Source organism: Manacus candei, unplaced genomic scaffold, assembly GCF_025592945.1.
Source record: "Manacus candei isolate 608988 ecotype Guabito, Panama unplaced genomic scaffold, ASM2559294v1 h1tg000009l, whole genome shotgun sequence".
NCBI lineage: Eukaryota > Metazoa > Chordata > Aves > Passeriformes > Pipridae > Manacus > Manacus candei.
In genome coordinates, this window is record NW_026138057.1 from 6,264,365 (window position 1) to 6,276,872 (window position 12,508).

Below are 12,508 nucleotides of genomic sequence, written 5' to 3' on the forward strand. Positions count from 1 at the left end.
TGGCACTGCAGTGAAGAATCAGAAGAAATAAATCCATTCTCAAGAACACGGTTTGAAAATACAACTGGTTTTTTGGAAGCTTTATGCTTGGATTTCCTTCTCTACTGATTATAAATGGCAGCTGACATTTATAGTCCTTTTTGAGAAGCATTCGTGTCACCTTAACAGAGGGAATGTGGGACAGACTGTGACTCTTACAAAATGATAGTTTAAAAAAAAAAAAAACCACTCAACTCTCAACATAAAAAAGTACCAATATGAAAATTATAATCTGGATGATTATCCAAGCCATACTAAAAACATTTTAACTCAAATACAATACATAATATCTCTCATCACGAGATTGCTTTGTAAGAGGGCAAACACCTCACTGAAGGTTTTAATCTTTTGAATGCCAAGATGGCATTAGTCAGAGATCATAAATCCACATGTAAATTGGCAGCTTTCTTAATTTTCTGGCAGTTCTTTCCTGAACTCACCACATGCAGCCAAGAGCAGATGACACATTATTTATGCTCAATAATTCTACATGTGCACCATTTTCAGCCTTAACTTTTGAAAAACAGAGATAAATAACAATCAATGTTCATGTACCCTTTATTTGCTTTCAGTGTAACATTCCATGCTAATTGCAGATGTAATATTCATGAGTGTAAATATAAGAATTAACAACTCTGGGTTGGTTCTCTTCCCTTTTTACACGTGAATATTTTGGCTTACAAAATTAACAGCATACAGTAAATAATCCTCCCATACTTTGTACAAACTACATGATTTTGATATACAAGGATTCTGTTTTTATTACAGTGACAATATACAACCACATCTATTTACAATGCAAAAAGTATATAAACCACATTTTAAACACTCTGCTACTGGCAGCCACTATTGTTTAGGAGGTAGCTTTAATTAACAAAATGAACTGAAGCCACATTTTCCATCATGGGTTCTATCAAATAACTTACAATACAAAGATAAAAATTCATTGTATGAACAGTATGTACAGTTTAATTCTCAAAACAGCAATCTAGCTTTAATTCTTACTGAGAATGTCTCCAGATTGACTGGGACGGCAGTGGATTTGCTCTTGATTTAGCGTATTGTTCAAGAAACATACATAAATATTTAATCATGCATTCATAACTTTATATCCATCAGATTTCAAACTAAATATGGAGAAAACGGATCACTGATTGTACTTAAATCATTAGGGTCTCAGGACTTTAATGGTTTAAAAAGATTGCACTGATTTATGTGAAAATCAGTGACTTCACAGAGTGTACTTCACTCTCAGTAAAATAATTGGAAAAATGCTTTTCTTCATTGCCAAATTGCTTTGCATTTTCCCTCCATTTGCTCAGTCTATCCATAAGTATCACTGGAGTGCTGTAACATTCAACAGGCTGCAGAGCATTAGTCAGTCTTTCTGCAAAGACATGAGCTGTGTACACTGACAGCACTGCTAACACCCCCTGATACATCAACATTCCTTCCAATGGTATGACTTGACTGCATAATACTGAAGAAACTTGCTGTGGTTCACCTGAAGTAATGCATCATCACTGGAAAAACATGTTCAACCCTACTATTCCTGACAACCTCATATTCTTATTCCCCTAATCTATAGAATATTGTGGATTACAAGTGCTTTACCGCAACAAACCCTTTTTTCTTTTAATTGAATATTGGCTTAAAATACAAAACAAACATAGTATTCCTATATTGCTGTCACAGTTACGTATGGGAGAATTAATCCCTTTTTTGGCCCTGCAATAAAATTCATCCTGAGATTCAATGCTGAATACACTATACAAAGCTAGCAAGAGATTTTTTTTTTTTTGCTTAATTATAGAAAAGTTACATTTAAAAATAATTTCTATAATATCAAACAGCTGTCCTTTATATTGTGCTTTGGCGGGGGGGTGGGAGGGAAATCAACAGAACTTAACCTCGCCAACAGCAGAAGCAAAGTACAACTGGAGCACAATGTGGAAACACACCGTTAGCATGTAAAAACTGTATAAAAGAAACCACTGTTGCGTGGAAAGAGTAAAAATATCGGGTAACAAATTTGGTTTACCAATTATTTACAGTCAGGGCAATTGATTTATTTGTTTAAAATTTTTTTTTTTAAATGTATGGCTCAAGAAGTTGCTGCCCGCTTCCCTTCTTTACAAACGACACCAAACAATGATTACAAAAGTGCTTCCTGCTCGAAAGGTCAAAACAGGCAACAGTCTGCAAAGCATTACACCTCTCTGCTGGAACAGCTGGTGGCAGAAAGCCTTTTCAGTCTTTAATTCTTGGTATGTTGTAGGCGTAGCGGACCAAAGGGAACCCTCGGCTTTGGTAGAAACAGGCGCGGCCACAGGCCTGCACTTGGTCCGAGCTGTCCGACACGAAGGAGTCGTCCTCGTCCGCGTAGTCCGAGTGGGCCGACTGGGTGCCACAGTCCGACCAGTAGCCATCCGGCCTTTGGCAAGGCACCACTGCCAGCGTGGGGCAGCTCTGAGACTTTATTAAATGTTTACAGGGCACGGGCTTGGACAGAAGGAGTGACTCGCAGCACTCGCACACGGCGATGTTACCCTGCAGGTGGGAGTAAACGCCGCAGTCGTAGTAAAAATCCTGCGTGGGGCAGCCCCCTTGAGCGTTGACGGCGATTGCTACCGCGCCGTTCTTCCTGGTCAGGTGGCGCCTGAGCATCTTCCAGTCTTCTTTGAACTTTGGGTTGAAGAATACGTACAGGACCGGGTTCAGGCAAGCAGGCAGCGGGAAAAATATCAAAGTGACAGACTTCATGATTTCGGGGCTGATAGAAATCGCGGTGATCAACGGCGCGAAGGAGAAAAACGCAACAGGGCAGAAAAAGATGCAGTTCGTGAAGATTAGCCAAGCAACATGCTTAATCGTGCTGGACTGGGAGTTTTCGGAGAGATCCTCTTTTTCCAGGTTGCAATACAGTTTAGTGTAGATAACAGCCATTAGCAAAAACGCTAACGAATTCAGGAGCACCAAAGTTACTGTGAAACCAAGTGAAGGCGTTTCTCCAGTGGGGAAGGGCAAGCAAAGGGGGGATGCCGAGTACTCAGCTTTATAAAAAAGTGGTAAGCATCCCGCTACCAGGGCACACAGGAAAGCAAAAACTGCTGCAATTTGAAATTGTTTCTGGCGATTGCTTTTCCCCTTTTTAATGAACTCCTTCGCAGAGAAGCTCCGTTCAACAGCTGCCAACATCAGGAAAAAAATGGCACTTTCTGATGAAAAGACTGCAAGAAACCCAGCAACTCTGCAACCACTGCCAGTCTCCCACCATATGCCAAATTCAGCAAATCTTCCCCAAGAGACAGCATCCAAGAAAGTTAAAATACCAGTATAGACTCCCATAAATAAGTTAGAGACAGAAATCAGGCTTATAAACAGTTTGGAAGATGGCAATGTAGTACAGGATGCAAATATTGTTAACATGACAAGCAGGTTGAAGAACAAAGCAACCAAAAAAATAAACCAGACAGTAAGTCGAATCATCCAGCTGCCCAATAAATATTCACAAGGCTTAAAGGCACCTAGAAGAAAACAAAAAACAAAGAGAAGGACAACCAATTTAGGAAAAAATTCTGCCTTAACAAGCAAGATTTTGAAAAGGTATTACAAGAGTACTCATTAATTAATGAATAGAGTACACAGCTCAACTGCTAAATAGGTCAGTTGAAAGTAAACTATTCTGCTGAAGCTATTTACTAATTAATTATGCCTGAAATAATAATTACCACAGTGAATGGTCACTTGAGAACACTTTGTATAAACAAGCTAGCTAAACAAACTTAATTACTTTTAGCTACTCAAAATAGCTTTTATTAGTGCCACCCAAATACTTTATTTTATTGAGATTTTATACATCATAAAAAAAGATTGGCAAAAAATGTGAAAGCAAATGTTCACAACCCACTTGTAAGGGGAAGGACTTTTTTAGAAGGAACATGTTCTCTCAAAAAATGATTAACAAACATGCCTTCTGGAGTAACTTTTGGTCACAAGGAAACATCTGTAAAACAGCCGACAAATTCAATTTAATCAGCTTCAATAAGGACAGGAATTTACCACAAGCCCTGTCCTCCATCCTTGTCACTGAAACACACTGTGAGCTTGGAAAGCCATATGGGAAAAAGATATTTTTTTTCTTCTTCTTTCGCCACTTAAAAATGCTTAAACAGTAAAAAAAGCCCAGCAAGCAAAATAACAGGAGGCAAGACAAGGAAGAAAGGTCACTACTACTGCTTATCCTTCTAATCCTTCTAATTGCTATTTATTCCACAGGGAAGTCCTACTGATTTTAAGTAACAGTTAGAAGAGTTGAACCTCTCCTATATCCCCATTAGGCACCGCTAACTGTCCAAAGCTCAGCAGCTCGGGATCCCTCCCTGCAGTCAGGGAGCTGAAGGAAAATGCCAAACTGTGCAAAGGCTGGAGCTTCTGAGCCACACTCAGCCTGTGACCCTGGCTCTGCACAGCACATGCCTTCCCTTTTGGCAGGGGAAAGATAAGGACAACCCATCCCTAACATGGGCTGAAACAGAACTGCACAGAACGACTAAATGTCAGTGCAGGGATCTCCCAAGGCCTTCCAGCAATTAATGAACTGACGAGACAAAAATTAATATTTTGCTCATTTAAATGAGCGAGCTTCATTTATGGGCATGAAATAATGGTGCTCACTGGATGAACAGACCAGTAAAATCAGCAGTAATATCCCTTTTTAGGAGGTATGCCCAAGTAAGGCATCCATGCCAGAATAATCAGTTTTACAATACGTTCACATGACACAACGATACCAGCTAAGCTGATCTACATAAAAATAAAAACAACTTCCCACTTAGGAAACTTAAAAATGTCAATTCTGTGCTTATAAAAATCAATTTGAAGCCATTTTTCTAGTAGCTGTACTTTAGACAAACAAAACCCACCACCCTTTCCTATCTTTCTCCTGAAGCCTTGCTATCCTTAGAGTTAAAAGCTACCCTCCTCTCTCACTGATATTTCCAGCCCATGTGGGAGGAGGGGAAAAATCCATTCTCAGAAGGATGAGTTTCACATCTTTCAGAGGACCTGAGCTACTTGAACACCACTGTTCAGCAATCCATTCCTGCCATTAGGCAAAGTAAAGGTGGATCTACAAGTTGAGCAGTGATTCAGAACTTACATGGTGGGTGGAGAATCTTACTTATGACCAGATGACAACATGGCACAGAAACTTGTTAGTATGGGAGGGACTGGTGAAAAACAAGGCAAATTTTGAACTTGTAAAACAAGCTCTTCATTCCTTTTAGATCTACTACAGCATTTCTGGCATGGGCAAAAAGACAGAACTGAAGACTTCAAAGATTTGACCCATGTAACACACCATCTGAATTCTCATTCTGTGAACAGGAGATCAAAAGCAAATAAGTAGCATTAACAAATTAACTCTCAGATTATGTACAATTACATTAATAATATATTTGACTGTCTGACCACAGTTCTTTTTGGCTGTGATCAAGAAATCCTTGTGATATGCTGGATACTAAAGCTCGAGCTAGCCCAAAAGATGGAGAATGAACAGATTTTCATAACGTAAAATACAAGTTAGGAGAAAAGAATGAAATAAGACTTGGATAACTCCTGCTCATCCAGAAGTAACTTTACTGGAAGCATACTGTTTCCCCCATCTATGTGCTCCTTTTTATGCAAACAGGAGCATACAAGATGTACGGAAGGAATCCTCTGGAGAGGCTGTGGCAAAGGCAAGGAAGTAGGAAGCACCACCATAATTGCTTTCAGGAGCTGAGTGGAACTATGTATGGAAATTTGCAGTTTGAGAAAGAGAAGCAGAAGGGCAGAAAAAAAGCCTGGAATGGAAATATTCATTGCAAAATCAAAGACTTTCAACACTCATGGACTGTTCAAGCCTGAATTGGTAGTTCTGGTATGCCAATAAGACTGTTCATTGCACAAGTGTCTCTAGCAGTTTAAGATGCTACTGCCTACTCCAACTACTTGTAACAGCCCTCTGCTCTCACTTAATGCAGCTACAGCAGGGCTGGGGAACAGATCAGGTGAGTGTTCCTCATCCACTCTCCTGTAAAGACACCAAGCTTCGTTAAAGCCACCAATGACAGCAGTCTGAGTCAAGCTTTCAGAACAAGGGCTGAACTGCCACTGAAACAGGTGAGCATTCATCCAGTCTGCCCCACAGACATCTCCTTGGCAAAAATAAAGCAGAATTAGGGGGCACAGTGCATTAAATACAGCAGACTCCAAATACAAGTATTACAATCTTGATTGTTCTGCTTATGGAAAGAAACTCCAGTATTTTTCCTAGCATAGTTCTCCAATAAAGTGCTATGTGTCTAAAGCTCAGTCAAATCTTTGTGACTGCTCATCCAAAACTGACATCAAGTGATGTTTCACCCAAAGCATTGTATAAATTAATCTCCTGTGCACAGAATGATTACCAGGAATAAAACATGTAATTCTGCAGCCAGCTCTTTGCGTAACACCATGCCTGAAGTTCACAGTGTGGCTAAAGCACGTTACAGGATTTACCTGTTGCTGGTGTACAGTGAATAATAGTCTGTCCCAGTTCCTCATTTTCCTCATTTCTCAGAGCATCAGCTGTAAAAGTGAAAAACACGTTAGTCATAGAAAGAAAATAAAAGTGAAATGCAGTGAAGCTGCCTAGGATGGGAGTAGTCTTTTGAGGGATCAAACACCTAACAGTTCACCAGCTCTCCAGCCTTCAACAAGTGGAGTTGCTCTGGTTTGCCACATAAGGTCAAAAGCTCAGTGCAGAAATGGCTGCAGCAGTTTGAGTTATTCCTGCCTGACCCAGGTACTCAAAATGCTTTATAACAAAGCAACATCTTTGATCACCAGGACTCTGAAACAGACAGTGGAAGGGACAAGCCCTGTCTGAATAGGAAGGTCGAAACACTGAGAACAATAAAACCATGAGAGAAGCAATATTTGCAGTTTGAATTTTTTTTTAAAGTTGATTTTTTTTTCCATACAGGCAAGTCTTACAGCACCCAACAAATACCTTTCACATATTTAGAAAGAACAAGGTACTGCTATATGTTAGCAATTGCTAAGCACTTTCAGTTTTTGTAGCCCTATAAAGATTTACATTTCTCATACTCCCTTATTCAAAGACAACATACACTGTTATCTGAGTCCAGCACAAAACAATACTGCTGGTTAAGTACAATGAAACATTTACCCTTCTCACGATCCATCAAGGCACCTTGATCTTGGTGACTGGAGTCTTCAGCATTAGAGTTTAAATAAGAATCACAACCCCAAAATGCACAGCACTGGTAAGCATATGGTACAGAGAGTGACCTGAAATACAGGCAGAACAACGAAGACTGGTAAGCATTGTAACCAAAGTTAAGATTACTATCTATTAAAAATATTTAGATAGCACACTTCAGTGCTAAACTTAAAGCTTCTTTTTTTGCAGTTGCCAATAAAAAACTACTTCAATTTGGAGCAGGCATAACCATTTCTGACAAACTCTTACACTGAGATAAAGGACAGGTGATGTATACAAGTCTTGCCTGCTGTGAGAAGCACAAAGAAAATGTCACTATGTTTAGCCCTCTACTATTCATTCTATTCCGTATACAAACCAAATTCTGATCAGTGTTTGTGGTGTTGCTGTACCATTGAAACTGAAAACTAAATAAGCACGCTAATTAAAGAGTAACTGTTTTGTAAGAAAGTTAATTCCCAGATGACTACAAGCTTTTAAGTTACCTCTTTCCTTCTCACTCTTCGTTTGTGGTACCAAAATAAGATTTCTAATTTTTTTTACACGTGTTTGGCAGAAATGGTACATACTATTATTCCGGCAGAGAAGTACACCTGCACACAGAGTTCTAAAAAACCCACATAACCCACATAAGCAATGAAGTAATAGCAGACCAGGAGCTAATTTTTTCTGACTCAAGACTACATTATCAACTATCTGCAGTATTGCTCCTGAATTCTCTTCTTGTAAATATTTAGGAGGGACGTCAGTCCAAAGAATCCCAGAAAGCATGAATTCTCAAACACAGATCAAAACCTGAAAAACAATCTGCTGTTTCCACAGTACTGCTGAAGCTTGATTCTAAAAGTGACATGGATTCTTTTACTGGCCTTAGACAAATTAACAGTAGCTTCATCTCCACTTTTTCCATTGGGCAGTGTGGGAAATAATTTATAACTGCTTCTTCTTAACGTGCAGAAAGATCTTTGAAAATGGAAAGCAGTTCATCCCTGTCTGATCCACCTCCCACAGAAATCAGTCACAAGTTTCCATTTGAGTGATTATTGTTACTCTTATCATTTGCCTCCAAGGACAAATGGTGTATGTATAAAGCATGGAGATCATGGAATGAGACACCTGTGCATCTGCTCCCATTTTCCACAGTAAAAGACAGATGTGCTCAGTTCAATAACAAATGGAAATCCACCCAAACCACTCCTCCCAAGTGAGATGGTGTCTGCCTGGAAAGTGGTGGAGGAAAAATAGAAAAGATACCAAGAAAATTGTCTGCAGATGGTTTCTTACACCAGAAGAGTCAGATGCCCATTTATATATACCAGCATTGAGGCACTACAGGACTCAGCAAAGGGCCTGATCATTTGTCATGAGTACTGTCTAAACTGGCTTCACTTATTGCCACATTGCTTGTTGCTGTGAGAACAAAGGAGGCACTCTGTGGCGTTATTTACCAACCTACCGGAGCTTCGCGAAGTTCTTTGCTGCCAAAGCTTCTTTCAGCTCAGAATTGCCCGTGAGTTTAAGCTGGTTCAGCCCACTCAGTCCTTCAGTCGGAACTGAAGTGAGTTCGTTGAAACTTAGGTCTCTGAAATGTGAATATTAAGACAGTGTTACAAACAAGGTAAGTTTGAAGACCCCATAGCATATACTTCATTGAAGCAGGAAGGACTTTTAAAGTCTCACAGAAGGCTGTGGTCTGACATATACCTGTCAGTGCAGCAGGCACTCTAAACAAGTGTGCCCTGCATATGTTCAGCTAGCAAGAGGCTTCCTGATTTACAGATATTAAATGATGAGCATATATCAGTTTTAAGCTAAAAATATTCACTATCTCAGAAGTTTTATAATAGAGAGAGGTGACTGCACAAATAGCCTACTTACAGGTTAACAAGAGCTCCAACAGAGATAAAAGCTTCTTTGTGGATCTGACGAATCCGATTTCTACTGAGGTCCCTGCAATGAATGCCAAGGGAGATTATTTTAGCAGTTTCACCAAATCTTTGTAACAGCCACTGTACTAAGAAAAAAAGCTAAGATCATTTCCCCTCTCTTCCCAGTCAGCCAGGTGCAGTAGCAGCCAAATCCCTTGGTAAGGCAGCTGTATCTGCTTCACCTCATCCCCACAGTTGAATCCATCTCCCACTCCTGCTCCCTTTCCCTTCCTTTCTGCTGCCAGGAGCACAGCCTGTGCTCCCAAGGCAGAGGCTGGCTCTGGCACCACCTATTCCCAGCACGAAGGTGCCAGGACAACCACTTTGGTGACAACTGCACCTCTAACAGGGCAACTGGCAGAGGTGGGGGAAGACACCAAAAGAACAGGCAGAAGAGCATCTGCATTTTTGGATGTCAAAATCCAGCTCCAGCTTCTGCTGGGCCACCACGACTTATTCTTTTTTAAATACCCGTCAATTTGTGGATTTTTTTCCTGATAATTTAAAATGTTTCTCATATAATCTTCATATACCTAGAGATGTAAAGGGACAGGATAATTTTGTTTACTGATCTGCTCCTCCTGAGGAAAACAGATAGGATCTCTCCAATAAATACTACATAATGGAATAATATGGTTATAATGCAAAATAGTGGAGCACTGGGAAAAAAGATCTCATTTTCAGTCTTCATATATATAAAAATATAGGCTACAAAAAATAGAGAGTAGAAGGAACAGGGCTGAAACTGGCTGCTGCTAGTATCTCTTGTACTTGGTTTACTTTATCTTAGGATCCAGCATACCTGGCCTTTTGCCATCAATCAAATTTACAGCACCAAACCCTGACATCCGTTTACATGGGAATCAAAAACATGATCTCGTTTTACTCAGCACTGTAGCTATGTACACTTACAGGATACGAAGGGAGGACAGTCCTTGAAAGGTGTCCTCTGCAATTTCATGGATTTGATTATGTTGTAAGGAACTGCAAAGGGAAGAAGCAGAAACAGAACTTTATTAGCTAACTGGGCTGACTTCAAACCAAGGGAGAGCTTGGTACCTGCTAATGCACGTATTTAGCCTTATCAGTGGTAGGATTTTTCTCATTTCCCCTGGTGGGCAGACAGTGTTTAACTGTTTTACATTAGCTACATTAATACAACCATGAAGCACTTTCGTGGCACCTCCGTCCAATGCACAACTCATTTAATTTAGAAAAGACTGTTAAGTGTGGGCTGAATTACTTTCAAGCTAAAAATAACACTGTGAATGTTGAAGAGTCACACTAAGATTTAAAACAACTGTACTCCATTCTGCAGGAAGTCTTTAGGCATATTTTAACCACAGGTACACTTCCATTTTCCAAAATGCAGATTTATGAAAGGAAAATATTGACAAATGCCTCAAGAGCTAGTGGGAAAATTTTAATTCCAGTTCACTAGCTCCCTTTACAGTGAACAATGGGTATGAGCCTGGAGATGTCATGAGTACAACAAAGGTCCATAGGCCTGCTAGCCCCACTCTGATTAAGGGGATAGAAATTTGAGAGGTAGAAGGAGAAGTAAGAACATACACAAGTGGAAAAATTGCGTAGGGTCTGGCAATTAAGCTTAAGTAGATTAAAAGCAATGAAATAAGGAAAAACAAACATGGGGTTTAAATGTGTCTTGCAGGGACTGGGGAAAAACCTCATTTTACACAAGCACATGGTGATGGCTGGAGGGAACTGAAGAGTGGAAGGGATAACAGGCAGGAAGGAAAAGATATAAATGCTCATTCCATTTATGTGCACAGCAATGCTGCCATGAAACGTGGGATTGAGGTGTGTCTTTCATTTCTTTTGTGCCACAGAGATAATTAAACATTGGCTAGTTGAGGAAAACGCACGTGGTTGAATTCTCTGTCCAGCACACTCCACTCCTCACAGAAGGTGGTCATCTCTGTCCTTAATTTTAGAAACTTACAAACATGAAACAAAAAAGTTTCTAGGGACGTGGACTCAGCATACTAAGGAGTTAATAAAGATAAACAACACTTATTTCTACTTACATTTCTTCCAAGGAATGGCAGCCCTTAAAACTTGGGAGGTCCTTTATATTGTTATAAGACAAGTCCCTTCAAAACAGAAAATAGGAAAAAGATGCTTAGTTCACATTCCTTTCTACTTGAAACCTCCCATCACTGGTAACTGTTAAATAGACTGACAGAAAAATCTTCCTGTTAGTACCATTCTGTGGAAAAACTAAGGGCAGTTTAGAGAAAATCACAGAGGGAACCCCAAGTGTATATCTTGGTATACACATACCCTAAAAAACATAGTGTACAAGTTCCCCGAATTTTGAGTGTTGTAATATAAAAAAAGCTTATTGATAACCTGGTTTTTTTCAGAATAAAACGGATAAATTGTATGTAAGGCAGGAATTTGGTGCCAGTTTTGATGTAGTGTGCTGGTATCTCCTTAAGCAGAGCTAGGAAAGCTCAGAATGTTCTCTGAAACTATGCAGCAAAAAAAAAAAAAAAGAAACTAGAACAAGCTAATAATCTTAAAATCTCTATTCAAAAGATAAACTACTGTTTGAAAATAAATCCCACCCTATCATTCCTTCTCCCCATTTTTACTTATATAAAACAGAGCGTACTTTTTCTCCTCCCTTTTTCAGGATTTGCTTTTGTTCCACATTTTCCTGCGTGTATCCTTCACAAACATGGTTTATCCCTACTGTCCTGATGGCTTCAGATACCAGTTTGGGGGTTTTTGCATTAATTTTAACACATCCTTACTGCTTTTTCTGTTTGAGCTTTGTATTGCTCTGCCCCGTGTTCCCGGACACGAAAAGTCAAAGCACCATAATAAACTCTTCCTTAACCTCTGAATGTAGATGTTGTGTTAAGGATGAATGGTGGCAGAGTGAATCTGAACATGCAAAGACTGTTCTCTGCAGCACCATCTTATCTCTTCTAACATATGAAAGAAATACAGTGCATCCCTACAAAGGGGACTCTGTTTAGGGAATGTAAGGCATTACATCAACTCTGCCAAACGTCTTGATATGAAGAACCAAAAAACCAAAATTTCCAACTTTGAAAGAACTACTAGGATGAGCAATTCAAAGCAATACTTTTGCTCTAAATTAAAGTTTCTTTCAAAGCATTTTGATGCAGATGAAAAGAGAGGCACAATATGTCTGCTTACAAAGTTCGAAGGACCTTCTGCTCCTGGCATAAATTAACAGGAATACTGTTTATCTTGGTCCCTGTTAGAGTTCTGTGGA

The 12,508-nt window shown here is 39.6% G+C and overlaps 1 protein-coding gene across 2 annotated transcripts in view; it reads right to left on the reverse strand.

The window, feature by feature from the left end:
- Positions 1-579: 579 nt before the first annotated feature.
- Positions 580-12,508, reverse strand: part of LGR4 (leucine rich repeat containing G protein-coupled receptor 4) — a 73,262-nt gene continuing 61,333 nt past the window's right edge. The window contains exons 11-18 of one of the 2 annotated variants that reach the window (XM_051776631.1): positions 12,430-12,501; positions 11,286-11,351; positions 10,150-10,221; positions 9,188-9,259; positions 8,766-8,891; positions 7,256-7,377; positions 6,583-6,651; positions 580-3,566 (exon numbers count right to left, since the gene is read on the reverse strand). In XM_051776631.1, the coding sequence (XP_051632591.1) occupies positions 2,290-3,566; positions 6,583-6,651; positions 7,256-7,377; positions 8,766-8,891; positions 9,188-9,259; positions 10,150-10,221; positions 11,286-11,351; positions 12,430-12,501 (1,876 nt within the window). In that variant the 3' untranslated portion in view covers positions 580-2,289. The remainder of the gene's footprint in view (positions 3,567-6,582; positions 6,652-7,255; positions 7,378-8,765; positions 8,892-9,187; positions 9,260-10,149; positions 10,222-11,285; positions 11,352-12,429; positions 12,502-12,508) is intronic. The other variant, XM_051776640.1, reaches the window with a different exon arrangement.